Source organism: Suricata suricatta, chromosome 9 (genome assembly GCF_006229205.1).
Source record: "Suricata suricatta isolate VVHF042 chromosome 9, meerkat_22Aug2017_6uvM2_HiC, whole genome shotgun sequence".
In the NCBI taxonomy this organism is placed as follows: domain Eukaryota; kingdom Metazoa; phylum Chordata; class Mammalia; order Carnivora; family Herpestidae; genus Suricata; species Suricata suricatta.
The window spans coordinates 80710429-80727985 of record NC_043708.1 but is presented as its reverse complement, the minus strand read 5'-3'; the positions used below and the strand labels follow the sequence as shown (position 1 = coordinate 80727985).

Below are 17557 nucleotides of genomic sequence, written 5' to 3'. Positions count from 1 at the left end.
CCCACCCCCTTCAGATTCTGTGTCTCCCTCTCTCTCTGTTCCTCCCCATTCTCTTTCCCTCTCTCCCTAAAATAAACATTAAAAAATAAAATAAAAATTGGGAAATCTGGGTGGCTCAGTCTGTTGGGCGACCAACTTTGGCTCAGGTCATGATCTCACAGCATGTGAGTTTGAGCCCCGCATTGGGCTCTGTGCTGACAGCTTAGAGATCGGATCCTGCTTCAGTTCTGTGTCTCCTTCGCTCTCTGCCCCTCCCCCACTCACACTCTGCCTTTCTCTGTCTCTCAAAAATAAATAAGCATTAAAAAAAAAATAACATGGGGAGCCTGGGTGGCTCAGTTGGTTAAGCTTCCAGCTTCAGCTCAGGTCATGATCTTGCGGTTCGTGGGTTCCAGCCTTGCATTGGGCTCTGTGCTGACAGCTAGCTCAGAGCCTGGAGCTTGCTTTGGATTCTGTGTTTCCCTCTCTCTCTGACCCTCCCTGCTCGCACTGCCTCTCTCTGTCTCTCAAAAATAATAAAAAACATTTAAAAATTTTTTTAAATTAAAAAAATAACATGAGTGCCTAGAGATTATTGATCTTGTTTATTCTAGCCAATTGGACTTAAATTATTCTCCTACTGAAAATGCAGATGACACTTGGTTTACTGATGGCAGTAGTTTCATGAAGAAGGGGACAAGAAAAGCTGGGTATGCTAATATCAGTCTAACTCAGACTGCTGAGGCCAAAGTCCTTCCAGCAAATATCTGTCCAAAAAGCAGAATTAATAGCACTCACTTGTGCTTTATAATTGGCAAAGGGACTCAAAATTAATATCTATACTGACTCTACATATGCTTTCTTAGTTCTACATGCCCACAAAGCAATTTGGAAGAAAAGGGGATTATAATCAATCCATAACTCCCAATCAAATGTGAGCCCCAAATCATTACTCTTCTTGAGGTTGTACACCTACCTAAGGGGCGAGCTATGATTCACCTCAAAGGACATCAAAAGGATATGACCTTAGAATCTAAAGGAAATAATTTGGCAGATTGTGCAGCCGAGTAGGCGGCACAAAATAAACAAACAGTAGGTCTTATACCAGCCTTAACTCTGATAAGGCCCATAACTCCAGTCTCTTCAGACCAAGAAATTCATATAGTGCAGGAACAAAGACGTTCAAAGACTGGCTTGTATAATAAGGAGGGAAAAATCTTTATACCCAAAAATAACCAATGGAAGGTAATACAGGTTTATCCCAGGTCACTCATTTGAGTAAAGAAAGACCACTGAGATGACAAGAACCTTGCTAAGAGAAATTGTCCCTAGATTTGGACTCCCCTGGTCCCTACAAAATGACAACAAATTATCTTTTTGTGCACAGATAACTCCACAAATAGTTCGGACCTTAAAATATTAATCGCTATTTACATTTGGTCTGGCATCCAGGATCTGGAAAGGTGGCCCTCCAAAACCCAATGGCCCCTGATATCCTGACCTCAGGGCAAGGCTGGCTGAACTGGCTCCTAACGGGACCCAATGGCTGTTCAGCCCTGACTTATGGCCATGGCTTCCCCCGGGCTGGAGAGGCTGCTGCACTCGGGGCCTGGATGCATAGACACACTATTAAAACCATGACCAGGGGCGCCTGGGTGGCTCAGTCGGTTAAGCCTCCGACTTCAGCTCAGGTCAGATCTCACGTTCATGGGTTCGAGCCCCACGTCAGGCTCTGTGCTGCCAGCTAGCTCAGAGCCTGGAGCCTGCTTCCAGTTCTGTGTCTCCTCTCTCTACCCCTCCCCCTCTCATGCTCTGTCTCTCTCTGTATCAAAAATAAATAAAACATTAAAAAAAAAAAAAAAAACCATGACCAACCCAGCCAACCTTCCAAATTCAAAACAACAGTGGACATGTTTTGTGTTTTATTGGTATGACCAATAAAACATCTTTGTTCCCTCTTCGGGACTGGAGGATGTCATTTGGTACATGGAAACTCTCAATAAATACAGAGTCCAAAAAATGACACTTAGAATAGCACTTCCCCCGTTAAATACTGAAGTGACACAAATGTATAAAACAGTTTTACAAAGCTGAATGGTCTTAGATGTTTTAAGTGCTGCACAAGGTGGAACCTGGGCTCTCATAGAAACAGTATGCTGCATGTACATTCCAGATGGCCGCAAAAAATATTGCTGAGTTTCTAGCTAACATGAATACTCGAATTGGTGCCTTACATGATCCCTCTCTTTCCTTTAAATTTTTTTTAATGTTTTATTTATTTTTGATGCAGAGAGAGACAGAGCATGAGAGGGGGAGAGGCAGAGAGAGAAGGAGACAGAACCAGAAGCAGGCTCCAGGCTCTGAGCTAGCTGTCAGCACAGAGCCTGACGCGGGGCTCGAACCCACGAACGTGAGATCTGACCTGAGCCGAAGCCGGAGACTTAACCGACTGAGCCACCCAGGTGCCCCTCTTTCCTTTAATAATAATTAGTTAAACTTCTGGACTAGAAGAGGATTTTTGTCAACTATCAAAGAATTCTTGTTTGGTCTTCTGTTTTCTTTTTGTTATCCTAATCATGTTTTGTTGTTTTCTCCCAGGTCTCTCCACCTGGTGCTGAGACCCCTTCACTGCCATAACCTCAAGCCAACAGATGATACTTTCCACTTGGGAAGATGTGTACGTGCAGTCTCCCTTGGGTTCAGGTGCCTCTGCCTTTTGTAGCTCCAACATATATAAGCCCCCAGCTGACCAATGTTGACCCACAGATAGGGACATCTCTACAACCCTCATTCAGCAGGAAGAAGTTATCGAAGAAGAGAGACATTCCACCCTCACCAACCTTAAAGATTCAAGGATCCAAATTAAATGGTATGGAAAACAAAGGCAAATGAAAAATTAAATTTCCTCACTGCCTACATACAGCCCATTGACAAGTCCTTGAAATAGCAGATGACCTTCCTCTATGAACTCAGCTGCCTCAATGATGATATTTGCTAAGGGCAAAGGGCAATCTTAGCTTAACAGTACCTAACCTCTAAGATCCTGTATGTCTACTCTAACGTCTAAAAATTTCTTTGGATGCTTCCTTAATCTTTCCCCACACCAAATGTATATTAGCAATCATCCTCCAACTATAGGGCCCACTGATATACATCTGAAGGGTCTCATGACAGATTTTACTAACCAGTAATAAATGACCTTTTCCTTACAATCCTAGGCTCAGAATCCTGGAAACCTCCATGGTTTTCAAAATACCTTGGAGGCTCGTGTTATCCCTAACCTGCTCCCAACTTGAAAGTCTATAATCGGCCACTCCTCACAACCTCAGTGCAGCTCTTTCTGCAACAAATCTTGTCTCCAGGCTGTAATAAAACCACCTTTTTGCACTGAAGATGTCTCAAGAGTTCTTTCTTGGCCACTGGCTCTGAACCCCAACATTTTATAAATCACTATGAGAGAGAAATCCAGGGAAACTTGATTGAAATAGGATAGCGAGGGCAGATACCTAAGGTGATGTTTGATTAATGAAAAATGAGTGGGAGTTAATCTGATGAACAATGGTGGGGGGACTGTGGAGGGGGGATACAAATGCAAAATCCCAAAGCAAGATTGACTAAATGAGGCTGATGTAGGGGAGGAAAGTGGTACAGATAAAGCCGGAGAGATAATGTAATGAGTTACCAGTCAGGACCCCAGTGCAGCTCTTCCTGCCCATGGCTCCTGTTCCTGTGCCTTCATAAAATCACCTTTTTGCACCAAAGATAACTTCAAGAATTCTTTCTTGGTCATCGGCTCTGGACCACATGAACCCACCATCACCTCTAAGCTTCATCACTTTCACTGCCCATACGACTGGCCTCATCTGATCAGACAGAGACCCCATTTTTCTTCTGTATGTGGGCCTTTTTAATTTTTATTTATTTATTTATTATTATTATTATTTTTAAATAGTTTATTGTCAAATTGGTTTCCATACAACACCCAGTGCTCTTCCCCACAAGTGCCCTCCTCCGTCACCACCACCTCTTTTCCCCCCTCCCCATTCCCCTTCAACCCTCAGTTCATTTTCAGCATTCAATAGTCTCTCAAGTTTTGCATCCCTCTCTCTCCCCAACTCTCTTTCCCTCTTCCCCTCCCCCTGGTCCTCCATTAGGTTTCTCCTGTTTTCCTGTTAGACCTATGAGTGCAAACATATGGTATCTGTCCTTCCCTGCCTGACTTATTTCGCTTAGCATGACACCCTCAAGGTCCATCCACTTTCCTACAAATGGCCATATTTCATTCTTTCTCATTGCCATTGCCATGTAGTACTCCATTGTGTATATATACCACATCTTCTTGGTCCACTCATCAGGTGATGTATATTAGGCTTTTCCCATGATTTGGCTATTGTTGACAGTGACGCTATGAACATTGGGGTACATGTGCCTCTATGCATCAGCACTTCTGTATCCCTTGGGTAAATCCCTAGAAGTGCTATTGCTGGGTCATAGGGCAGTTCTACTGATAATTCTTTGAGGAACCTCCACACTGTTTTCCAGAGTGGCTGCAGTAGTTTACATTCCCACCAACAGTGTAGGAAGGTGCCCGTTTCTCCACATCCTCGCCAGCATCTATAGTCTCTTGATTGGTTCATTTTAGCCACTCTGACTGGTGTGAGGTGGTTTCTCAGTGTGGTTTTGATTTGTGTTTCCCTGATGATGAGTGATGTTGAGCATCATTTCATGTGCCTGTTGGCCATCTGGATGTCCTCTTTAGAGAAGTGTCTGTTCATGTCTACTGCCCATTTCTTCACTGGGTTATTTGTTTTTCAGGTGTGGAGTTTGGTGAGTTCCTTGTAGATTTTGGATACTAGCCCTTTATCTGATAAGTCATTTGCAACTATCTGTTCCCATTTTGTCAGTTGCCTATTAGTTTTCTTGATTGTTTCCTTTGCAGTGCAGAAGCTTATTATCTTATGAGGTCCCAATAGTTCATTTTTGCTTTCATTTTCCTTGCCTTTGGAGATGTGTCGAGTAGGAAATCACTGCAGTTGAGGTCAAGGAGGTTGTTTCCTACTGTCTCCTCGAGGGTTTTGATGGTTTCCTGTCTCACATTCAGGTCCTTCAGCCATTTTGAGTTTATTTTTGTGTATGGTGTAAGAAAGTGGTCTAGTTTCATTCTTTTGCATGTTGCTGTCCAATTCTCCCAGTGTCACCTGCTAAAGAGGCTGTTTTTTTTCCATCAGATACTCTTTCTTGCTTTGTCAAAAATTAATTGGCCATACATTTGTGGCCCAGTTCTGGGTTCTCTATTCTATTCCGTTTGTCTATGTGTCTGTTTTTGTGCCAATACCATACTGTCTTGATGATGACAGCTTTGTAATAGAGGCTAAAGTCTGGGATTGTGATGCCTCCTATTTTGGTTTTCTTCTTCAATATTACTTTGGCTATTCGGGATCTTGTGTGGTTCATACGATTTTTAGGATAGTTTGTTCTAGCTTTGAGAAGAATGTTGGTGCAATTTTGATGGGGATTGCATTGAATGTGTAGATTGCTTTGGGTACTAATGACATTTTAACAATGTTTATTCTTCCGATCCATGAACAGGGAATGTTTTTCCATTTCTTGGTATCTTCTTCAATCTCTTTCATAAGTTTTCTATAGTTTTCATCATATAGGTCTTTTACATCCTCGGTTAGGTTTACTCCTAGGTATTTTATGGTTTTTCGTGCAATCGTGAATGGGATCAGTTTCTTGATTTCTCTTACCGCTGCTTCATTATTGGTGTATAGAAATGCAACTGATTTCTGTACATTGATTTTGTACCCTGCAACTTTACTGAATTCATTGATCAGTTTTAGAAGGCTTCTGGTGGAGTCTGCCGGGTTTTCCACGTAGAGTATCATGTCATCTGCGAAAAGTGAAAGTTTGACTTCTCCTTTGCCAATTCTGATGCCTTTTATTTCCTTTTGTTGTCTGATTGCTGATGCTAGGACTTCCAGCACTATGTTAAACAACAGAGGTGACAGTGGACACCCCTATTGTGTTCCTGATCTCAGGGGGAAATCTCTGTTTTTCCCCATTGAGGATGATATTAACTGTGGGCTTTTCATAAACTGCTTTAATAATGTTTCAGTAAGTTCCTTCTATTCCGACTTTCTCATGGGTTTTTATTAAGAAAGGGTGCTGTATTCTGTCAAATGCTTTTTCTGCATCTATTGACAGGATCATATAGTTTTTATCCTTTCTTTTGTTAATGTCCTGTATCACATTGATGGATTTGCGAATATTGAACCAGCCCCGTAACCCAGGAATGAATCCCACGTGATCATGATGGATAATGGGCCCTTTTATCCCTAGCTGCTTTCAGAATTCTCTCTTTATCTTTATATTTTGCCAGTTTCACTATGATATGTCATGTTGAAGGTTGATTCAAATTACGTCTTAAGGGGGTTCTTTGTGCCTCTTGAATTTGAATGTCTATTTCTTTCCCCAGATTTAGGAAATTCTCAGTTATAATTTGGTTTAGTTCCCCTTCAGGACTTCTCTCTCTTTCTTCTTCTTCAGGAATTCCTATGATATGGATGTTGTTCCGTTTGATTGTATCACTCAGGTCTCGGATTCTCCTTTCCTGCTCCTGGATCAATTTCTCTCTCTCTCTCTCTCTTTTTTTTTTTTCCGGCTTCCTCTTTTGCTATAACTGTGTCTTCTAATTCACCTATTCTTCTCTCTGCCTCTTCAATCCTTGAGGTGGCCGCCTCCATTTTATTATTCACCTCATTTATAGCCTTTTAAAACTCGTCACACCTATTTTCAAAGTCCCTAGTCATTGTATCAGTAGCTTCTCTGATTTTTTTTTTCAAGCCCAGTGATTAATTTTATGACAAGTGTTTTAAATTCTTGTTCAGTTATGTTGTTTAGATCTGTTTTGAGCAGTTACGTGGCTGCGACTTCTTCCTGGAGATTCTTCAGGGGCGAGTTCTTTTGTTTTGTCATTTTGGCTAGTTTTCTGTCTCTTGTCAGTTTTTAAAGCTCGTTGTGCACTGTGCACCTATCAGTATTGCTCTGTTAAAGGAGGCTTATTGACTGTCCAGGGCAGAGACCCCATTTAGTCACCACAAGGATGGAAAGGAGAAGACACATTTAAGACAGCTTTTGGAGGTTAGAATCTCAGGACTCAGTGTTGGACTGGATGTGGGGGAAGGAGGGGGAGAGGAGAGGGAGAGCTTAAGGATAATTCCCAGGCTTGAATAACTGTGGACAGAGTCACTATTTTGTGTTGCTGGGAGCTTGAGAGCTTAGTTTTGAACATGGTAAACTTGCAATGCCTCTCAGACATTCAAGTGGAACTGTCAAGTAGGCAGTTTGAAATAGGCTCTGAGCCCAGAAGAGTCTGGGTTGGAGATAGATAGACTCTTAGGAGTCATGAGTATATGGATATATTTGGGGGGGGGGGGGGGAAGACAGGGCATGCCTGGGTGGCTCAGCTGTCTGAGTGTCCGACTTCAGCTCAGGTTGCAAGCTGGCAGATCACGAGTTTGAGCCCCGAGTCAGGCTCTGTGCTGACATCTTGGAGCCTGGAACCTGCTTCAGAGTCTGTGTCTCCCTCTCTCTCTCTGCCCCTCCCTTGCTCACCCTCTGTCTCTCAAAAATAAATACATATTAAAAAAAAAAGCTGAGATGTTGAATGAGATCAGCAAGGGAAGAAGTATACAGAGAGCCTTAGGGCCAAGGATAGGGATAGCAGCATTTAAAAGTTGCAATGATAAGGTGCCAGCCAGGAAATCTGATAAAGAGGTGCCAGAGAGGTGACAAGACAACAAAAAGAGGGTAGTGTTTTAGAAGCCAAGAGAAGGAAGTGGTAAACTGACAAAGGAGGGACTGGTAAACTATTGAAAATAACCATGAGAGACTTTTAAATACTGAGAACAAACTGAGGGTTGATGGGGGTGGGGGAGAGGGGAAAATGGATGGTGGGCATGGAGCAGGGCACTTGTTGGGATGAGCACTGGGTGTTCTATGGAAACCAACTTGACAATAAACTATTAAAAAAAAAAGAACAGAATTGGTAAAAAAAAAAAAAAGTCATTGGCAAGTATAGCAAAAGGAACTCTGGTGGGGAGGTAGGTCTGAGTGGAAGCCACACTGAAGTAGGTTAAAGAGTACATGAGAGATGAGGAAGCAGGGGTGGCAGGTGTAGACAGTAAAGAATTTATGAATGGAGTAGAGCAGCTGGGCAGTAACTGGAGGCGGGTTGTGGGGGTCAAGGGAGGGTTTTCTCAGAGATGCAGCTACTAGTGGATACGTGTGCTCATGGGAAAAAGCCAGTTGACAGGAAGAAAAGGATGCTTCAGGGAGAGAAGAGATGATCAAAGGAGGAGAGTCATACCAAAAGGGGGAAGGAAGATGGAATCTGGAGTAGTGTTTTCAAAATCTTTTTTGTTGTTGTTCCCCCATCTCCACAAATAATTTTAAAAAACAGTGTACCCTCACCCATTTTTAGTTGATGCCTACATTTTTTCATGATTTTAAATATTTGTAAAGGACCAACTTTCTACCTATTTTATGCTGTGTAGCTCTTTAGTAATTTCTTTTTCTTTTTTTGAAGGAGGCTTCACGCCCAGCCCAGAACCCAATGCAGGGCTTGAACTCGACCCTAGGATCAAGACCTGAGCTGAGATCAAGAGTTGGATGTTTAACTAACTGAGCCACCCAGGTGCCCCTGCTCTTTGTTTATTTATACAAATCTTTCCTTTTGGTGTTTCATTTTGGACAATTATTATTACCATGTCTTCAAGTTCATGAATCTTCTTTCTGTAGTGTGTAAACTATTGTTAATTCCATTCAGTGATTTTCTTTTTTATCTCAGACAGCTCTGGAAGTTCAATTTTATATATTTAAAAAAATATATTCCAAGTGTCTACTTATATATGAACATATGGAATATAACTATAATAATGTCTTTGCTAATTTTCACATAGGTGTTAGTTCTAAGTGTCAATTGATTTTCCTCCTCACTATGGGTCATATGTTTCTCTTTCTTTGCATGATTAGTAATTTTTTTTATTAGACCTCAGACACTCTAAATTTTGGTTTTGGCTGATGGTTATTTTTGTATTTCTATAAATATTCTTGATGTTTGTTCTGGGATACAGTTAGTTACATTACTTAGAAACAGTTTCATCCCTTCATGTCTTGCTTTAAAACCTATTAGGTGGGAAAAAAATATAAGATGGGATGAGCAGTGTTTAAAGTAGGGCTAAAAAAATAAATAAATAGATAGACTAGGGCTAATGAGTCCCCACTATTGAGGCAAGACCATTAGGAGAACTCCAGCCAATGCTCCAGGAATTATGATGTTTCCCAGTCTGGCTGATGGGAGCAGGCACTACTCCAGTCCTCTATGCCTATTGGCTACTGTTTGTTCCCTCTAATCATTTTGAATGGTTCTTTCCTTAGCCTCAAGCAGTTTCCCCACATTTACACAAGGGATAGTGGCTCTGCTGAATACTTGAGGGGGGCCCTTTGCAGATCTCCAGAATTCTCTCTCTGCACCTTTATACTCTCTGGCACTCTGTCCTGAGCACTGTAGTTTGGGTTGCCCCAAACTCGGAGCTATCTCCTCAGCTAAGGGAGTCTGTATGGCCCTGTCTGGGTTCTCCCTCCCTGCAAGATGTCCTGGAAACTCTTAAGTAGTAGCTGACGTGATCACAGGGCTCACCTCGTTTGTTTTCTGTCTCTCAGGGATCACTGTCCTTTGTTGTCTGATGTCCACCATCTTAAAAACTGTTGTTTCATAGTTTTTCTGTTTAGCTGGTTGTTTTAGGAAGGAGGGTCAATCTCGTCTCTGCTACGTCATCTTGTCTGAAAGGGAAAGTTGTGTATGTACTCTAAGTGTATTTTTGTTCAATCCATGGAGTTGCAGATTTAAACGACCCCATTTTTGGAAAATGTCCACCATATATTCTTATTTGCCAAGACAGTCCTCGTCAAACCCCTCAGCCAATTCAGACTGACTTTATTTCAGAAGAGTCTGATACTGTCTTTCAGTTCAAACAAATGGGGTTAATATGCATCGTGTATCAACCTCTCCCTCTTGAATTTGAATTCTTAAATGAGGAAGGCATGCATTGAGCTACAAAGTTGCCCCCTTCAAAATTTCTCATGAAAGATCTTAGGTTTTGCTCTCTTAAGGACTTCCTCAAGCAGAGCAATCTCAAATAGTCCTTTCATTTGTTTTTTACATTGCAGAGCAAGGTACCAGAATATGATTCAAAAGGTGAGGGGTCAACTGGGAAGGTAGAGGTCAAGAGGGAGATTGACCTAAGGCTCCTTCTTAGGCTGACCAACACGAGGAGAGGGAATATATGAAGGAGGAAGCTCTGAAAATTGATTCTCTTAAAAGTATCTGCCTACCTACCTTCTAGAAAGTGTTCAATGTAAGCCCCAGTTTGAAGGCCACTGACGCAAAGCATGCGAAGCCATTGATGGGGCCATTACTTCTTCCTTTGTTGTAATAGAAAGGATGGGGAGAGAAGCCAGCAGGAGCAGGGATGGGGAGGTTGGGGACTTGATCCATGGAGGTGAGGAAATTTCTACCTGATGCCTCCAGTTTCTTTATGAAGAATTAGTTTTTTGTCCACTGAAAGTGGAGGTACAGGGAGGTGAAGGGCATCAGATGTTTGAGGAAACAAGAGAAAGTGTTAAATGGCCATTTCAAAAGATGGAACTTAGTAACTAGAATGGAAACGAGGTAGGCAGGGCTGAGGGTCCAGTGAAGGCTGATGGTCATGAATTCAAATCTATATCAATCTGCCCAGCTCATGATTTTCTTTAGCAACACTGAAGCTCTTATTAGATGTTTGTGAATCTGGTAAAATACTGATCTTTCCCCTATGTTGAGGTATGTGAATAATCACACAGAGACCTGATAATGATTATAACTTTACCAAGGTCCTTCCAGGGCTTTTCAGCACAGAGAGGCATAGGACAACCAATCATTCACATAGAACACAGTGGCTTTCTTTTGTTTCTCATCTTCCCACTGAACCGAGTTACAGTTTCTTCCCTTAGGCATAAACACCTACAGACCTTGAGTTATAGTCGTCCCTGGGAACAAGGGTGCGGGTAGAAAGGGTGAGGAATGCTTGTTCTTTCTTTCCCCAAGAAAATGCAACCTTGATGGAGGGTATGGGGGTGTCAGAGAACTTGTCATTGCCTGCATGTATTATCAAGGGCTGAGATAAGGCCACCATGGAAATAGAAACCAGAAACTCTCTGGACAAATGGGTGGAGGCTGTAAACCAATGAATCTTCTTTCCTGATACCCTCCCTGTTCTTTCATGCACTGGGAGAAGAATGGAATGAGTTAGAGAGGGCTGAGGAAGTTTGGCTTATAAATCTCTTATGAGATGTCTCTTTCAGAATCAGGCTCAAGCTGGGATATTGCCTAAATATCATGGTATCAGTTATTCCATGTGCCAGTAAAATCTAGGATTCTGCCAGTCAAATAAATCTCTAACCTTGCCAACAAAGCACCAGAGCCACAGAAGAATGGGTTTTCCCATGGTAACAAAGTATACCAAGTTACATTTTAAAAACATACAGCACACATACTCGTACTCTGAGTGTGAGTTCAAGGATCTGTGGTACAAATAGGAGAAATGACTTAAGTCCCAAATGGGTATTAACATAGTTCTATTTTAGAGTGTCTCAGTGTTAAGAAACTGTTTCTTGGATTTTTCAGAGCAAACATAAATGCTTTAACTAGTTTTCCTCTGCTTTACAGCATGCTTCTACGCCATATACTCATTGTAACCACTGATAATAATAATAAAGTGAATAGGTCTGCTGAAACTCAAAGGAAATTGGAAATGCTTTAAATCTTGCTTTCCAAAGTTGGGGGTAGAGAGGCAAGCTGGATTACCCATTGATGTGGGTTGCCTGCTGTTGGTATGGGCCCTTCTAGGTGTAAGGTGATGTTTTAGGTCATCACTGGGTTCTTCCAGTCTTTTGGGCCCGGGGATATAAAGAACAGATCCAGTACCTTAGCTATTCTGGCTCATCTGCCTTCCTGTACGGTTTTGTGGCTGTGACCTGCAAGAATGGGACCCAGAAATCCCCGAATAGGGTCCTCAGGTGTGCCCAAATCCTTGATGCCTGCCCTAACTCCGCCCCCCCCCCTCAGTATTCTCTCTAACATTTCAGTGGTTGTAGTCAGACAACGTTTGGAAGCTCCAGTCTTAGACACCATGTCTGTTCTTGCAAGACACAATAGAGGGTGTGGAGGAACAGGTTTTTTGGTCCCAGTCCCTGCTGCCCTCCCACAATACAGGGTAGAAGAGCCTTGGTGAGCGGCTTTGAAGCAACTAAGATGCTGGTCTCTCTTTTGAATCAAGGCCAGACTTCTGCTTATGCTCAGGAGGAAGGGCTCACCTCATCTTCCCTCTGGCCGATTGTGCCAGATGAGACCAGAGGTCTCTCAGCCTGGCTGTGTGGTATCAGAAGGACACATCCGTGGTGTAGAGAAGTCAAGACCCTGATGGGCAGTCCCAGGCCAGACAAGTGGAATTCCACTTGGACATGAAGGTAGAGTGGTCCCAGCAGACCTCCCCAGAGGACAGATCCAAGCTAGTCACTGCCTTCTCTTCCTGATGTCAGGGGTCAAATGGGTTTGATTTTCTTATTTTGCAAAGGAGCTGACATATCCTGTCATTCCTGCCCATGGTCTTCTCTCTCTTCCACAGTTCCTGTTGTCATTTGGGTTCCTGCTCCACTTCTGGACTACTTGAGGTGGGAGGTAGGTCTCAGTAATATAGGGAAAACAGAAGACCAAAAACACTCCATGAGTTGCCTCCAGCTCAGTCACAGACTGTCTGTTTGGCCCTAGAAAAATCCTTTCCCGTCTGTGATACTCATCTGTAAGGTGGCCTGGATCAGTGGTTTTCATGCTACATACTGTGGAGCTTCTAGGAGCTTGAGGGGTTCCCCAGGGTTCCTCTGAGAGGCACAGCAGAAAGGAGGGGCTCAGTTGGCTCTGAATACCCCCACTCAGAACCCACTAGACTCACTGCCCGTTATCTGTTTTATATGCTGTGTTTTCACACAAGGATTCTTTGAAGAAAGGGTCCCGATGCTACAGAGCTTGAAAACTGGTGGAATTGGGGCACCTGGGTGACTCAATTGGTTAAGCAACCAACTTCAGCTCAGGTCACAGTCTTGTAGTTTGTGGATTCGAGCCCTATGTCGGGTTCTGCGCCGACAGCTGGGAGCCTGAGCCTGCTTCAGATTCTGTGTCTCCCTCTCTGCCACTCCCCACCTTCTGTTCTCTCTCTTTCAAAAATAAATAAACTTTAAAAAAAGAAAAGAAAACTGCTGGAATAAATGATCATTAAGGTCCCTTCCAGTCTGACATACTTGGACTTCTGAAGCCCAGGCTTGAGTTATTTGCCTCCTGGAAGCCTTCCTCATCACCCAGTTCTGGGTAGGTGACCTCCAGCAATACTATTGGTGACAAGCATTTGGCCCTCAGCATGCACTGCAGAGGGCTGTCAGTGACCCATCCGCGCCTGTGAATATATGTGAGCTGTTTCCCCAGCTAGAGGGTGGGCTTCTTGAGGGCAGATGTTTGATTTTTCGTCCATGCCTCTGTCTCCTTGTAGTACCATATGAGAATAGGTGTTCAAGTAAATATGCTCCAAGTGCCACAGCTCTAATGTGGGCTAAAAAACCTTGCGGAGGGGTTCCTGGGTGGCTCAGTCAGTTAAGCGTCTGACTTCGGCTCAGGTCATGATCTTGTGGTTTGTGAGTTCGAGCCCTGTGTCGGGCTCTGTGCTGACAGTTCAAAGCGTGGAGCCTTCTTTGGATTCTGTCTCCCCCTCTCTCTGCCCCTCCCATGCTCATGCTCTGCCTCTCAATAATAAATAAAGATTAAAAAATTAAAGAAAAAAACAACCTTGCGGAGAGAACTCTTTGGGGAGGAGGAGTCACCTTTTGGACTGCTGAGTGCCTCCAGACAGACAAATCCTTAGGAAGCTGGAAACCCTGTCCTGGGGAATAGCTCTAGACTCACACACTCCCAAAAAGGGCAGGCCTGGGGTCCTGCCTTAACTGAATTCTGTTCAACCTCTACTACCCTCAGTGCCTCTCCTGACAGGAGCTCTCCATACCCTGTAGCCATGGAAGAAGCAGGCCCTTGGCTCCGAACCCGGGAAGCAGATCAGCCAAGATGCCCCATAGCTGATAGGTTCCCAGTGGATCTGAAGGGAAGCACAGGGCAGAGTATAGCTCTCCAGGAGATGGAGGCCTAAAGAGTGGAGGGAAGGGAGTGTTGCACTCAGAGACATCTGTGAAAGCAGGTGGTAAGAGGGTGCCAGAGGTGAAGGATCAGGTTAGCCACAAGCCACTGTCCCAGGGGCAGGGAGCCACGACAGTGGACACTGTAGGGGGCTGTGAGCCAGGAAAGCTGCTCCCCCTGTACAAGCTCTGTGTCTGTGGGTCAATCACTTAACCTGACTTTCCACAACAGAAGGACTTGGTTAACAGCAGGGTATCTCATAGTGAAATGGTGAGACTCTAAGAAGAAAATGGGTATGCGCATGTTCCGTAAACTAAGAGATGCAGGATGTAAAGGATTCTTGTTTGTTTACAGGGGAGAGCACACTTCCTGTGCCAGAGCAGCTCCCCATGAGGGCCCATCCTTTTACTGAGAGACACTCTGAGGCTGACCAGCCCTCATTCCCCCTCTTCATTCCCAGCAGCCTCTCTGCTGGGCCCTGGCAAATGTCTGGTCAGCCTTGATGGGGGGGTTGGGAGAGGTAGGGCTGTTCAGGAAAGAGGCCTCACTTAATTCTGGCCCAGAGAAGCTCCTCAAAGAGAAGGAAGTGTCCTGATAAAGAGCCCCTGAAAGGTGAGGCCCTGGAGGCTGCTGAGGTTCCCTAGGGTTCTTCTGGTTGGTGAGGTGGCCTGAGGATTCCAAGGACTGAGTCCCTTCGTCTTGCTTGGCATGGAGGCTGAGTCAGCCTCCCCCTGATACCTGAAGCCACACAGCTGACCTTCCCTCTTCCAGAGGTCCTGGTTGGCATATACGGACAAATGAGGCCTCAGCAAGTTACAAGGAGAGGTTGACATTTCTCTCCAAAGACCCTCTCCACAGAATCCTCCAGATGTGGGGAGTAAGTAGCAGTCTAGACCAAGGCTGAAACATCTGGCAGAGTTTAAAATCCACAGCTGGAGGGGAGGGTGAGACCTCTCCATGCTGATATGGGGAGACACTATCAGGCTCCAGTCTGGGGCTGCCCCCCTCTTGTCACTTCTGACAGGCTCCGTGCCCCAGTCCTGCCTCCCTGGGCCTTTTCAGCTACTGTAGCCTGAAGTGTGGGTGCTGGGCCTGCGTAGCCAAACGTCTGGCAGATCAGGCTGGCTGTTGGGCAGCACCACAGGGCTGCCATCCCCTGGTGCCCCACGGCCCTTCCAGGACAAGCTGCTCTGGTGGGAGGCAGGCAGCGACGGATCATACACGGTCTCCCTCAGTGCCAGCCAGAGGGTGTCTCGCTTCTCATTCAGCTGGCCCCGCTCAGGTACTGTTTGCTCAGTTTCATCCAGGTCCTCTGGGGAGGCACCCACAGAATCTGGTACTCGGGCACTGGGCTCAGAAGTGCTTAGGCACGTCTCGTCGGAGACGCTGAGCCCCTCCAGGGTGCTAGCTGAGGAGCAGAGACAATCGGGAGGCTCCTCGGCCTTGGGCTTGGGAGGGTGGGCTGAGGCTTCTGGTGAGGCCTGCACGGGCTCAGCCTTCTGCCCTTGGGAGTCCTGCCTGGCTTGGGTTTTGGGGCTGGGGCCAGCCTGCTTATAGGGGGAGGAGGTCTGCAGGGCCGGGCACTGGCTGAAGACTGCCTGGTGGTCCAGGAACAGCTCCCTTGGGGAGGCAGGGACCGCGGGGGGCCGGGGGCAGCAGGGGCCATCATGCAGCTGTAGATCCTCAGAGAGCACCGAGGGCCGGTGGGACAGTTTGCTAGTGGCTGTGCTGGTGTCAAAGCTGGGACTCCGGCGCTGTGCCAGGGGCTGTAGCTCATACTGTTCTGAGCAGGATGCTGGTGTCTTTCCCACCGGCCCTGATCGTGGGTGGCCTGTCTTCTCCCCACTAGGCTCCCCAGTCCCAGCGTCCCATGGCAGGTGGGCACAGGGCCAGAGGATCTGCCCACAGTTCTTCTCCGGTCCAAAGAAACAGCAGAGAGATTGGAAGAAGAAGCTGGCAAAGCCACAGCTGACGCACTTGACCATCATGAGGACTATGCCCAGCTTGCGATAGAGCAACACTGTGGCTGGCAGCATGAGCACACCGGCCGCAAACAGGGCGGCGGCCCCCACGGCCGTGGCACAGCTGGTCTGGCGCAGCGAGAAGGCCACACGGCTCAGGCGGTCTGGGTGTGGACACAGGTGATAGGAGATGCAGTAGTTGACAGTGAAGTCTACTGAGAGGCCCACGGAAGCAGAGAGAAAGAGGGCTTCGGCAGTGTTGAGCTGCCATTCGAGTAGAACGAGGAGCCCCACGGTAAGCAGTACGGTGCCTGCCACCGCCGCCACGGAGAACAGGCTAAGTGGAACATTCCAGGTGCCCAGCAGCAGTGTAGCAAAGGCCAGCGCCAGAGCCAGGCCCAGCACCACAGCAGGTTCTGTGCTCAGGCTGTGCTGCAGGCTGTACAGCTCCAGATGGCTGGTAAACCAGCCCCGGTGGAGGCCGGGAGGTGCCCTGCCCAGCTCCGCTGCCAGCCAGTGGCTGACTTCAGTGTAGAAGTGGTGCGTTTGGCTGTAGTCTGGACTGTACTGGAAGTTAGTCTGGAATTGCAGAACCAGGGCGGCCAGGCCGCCCTGGCTATTGAAGCGGGGTCCTAGGTCACGGGTGCTGTTGGGGACTTGCTCCAGAGCCATCATCTTGAGGCAGTGCAGAAAAAGCTGGGGTGCCCAAGGGAAGCCTGAGTGGCCACAGCAGAGGCCAGGCCCCAGGCGGGCACAAGCAGGGCTCTCCACCCAGCGCTGGAGGGCCTCCATGAAGCACAGCGTGGGCCAGCCCTCCGGCTGGGCACCAAAGAAACTCTGATTTCGAGCTCCGTGGCAGAGTGCCAGCAGCCAGCGCTGGGCCTCGGGACCGCTGGCAGAGAAGGCAGGGTCACTCACCAGCGAACTGTTGCTGCGGGGGTCCAGCGGGTCGCCAGTATCCACAGGCAGGATGCCCCACACCAAAACCACGGGCATGTGGCCGCCCTCTCCCTGGGGCAGCCGCTCAAACAGGAACTGCTGGCGGTACTCCGCGTCGAAGCGCTCAAAGGGGTGGCTAGGCCGGAAGACCTGGCCTCGGGGCGGCGGCAGGGTGGGCAGCCGCAGGCGGGGGCTGACTCCAGCGATGTAGGCGCCCCCTGCCGCCAGCGCGGCGAACCAGCAGATCCAGATGTAGCGGAACTTGATGACCCCACAGGGCAGCAGGCGCTGGAAGAGCAGGCGCGAGGTGCTAGCCACCGCCCTCCGAAGGCCGCGGAGCCGCCGGTGCAGCGCCAGCGCCAGCCGCCGGGGCGCACTGCCGCCCCACGGGCCCTGCGCC

At 46.7% G+C, this 17557-nt stretch overlaps 1 protein-coding gene across 1 annotated transcript in view; it reads right to left on the bottom strand.

Moving 5' to 3' along the window:
• Positions 1 to 15065: 15065 nt before the first annotated feature.
• Positions 15066 to 17557, bottom strand: part of DISP2 (dispatched RND transporter family member 2) — a 12182-nt gene continuing 9690 nt past the window's right edge. The window contains exon 9 of the mRNA XM_029952559.1: positions 15066 to 17533. Coding sequence (XP_029808419.1) covers positions 15316 to 17533 — 2218 coding nt within the window. The 3' untranslated portion in view covers positions 15066 to 15315. The remainder of the gene's footprint in view (positions 17534 to 17557) is intronic.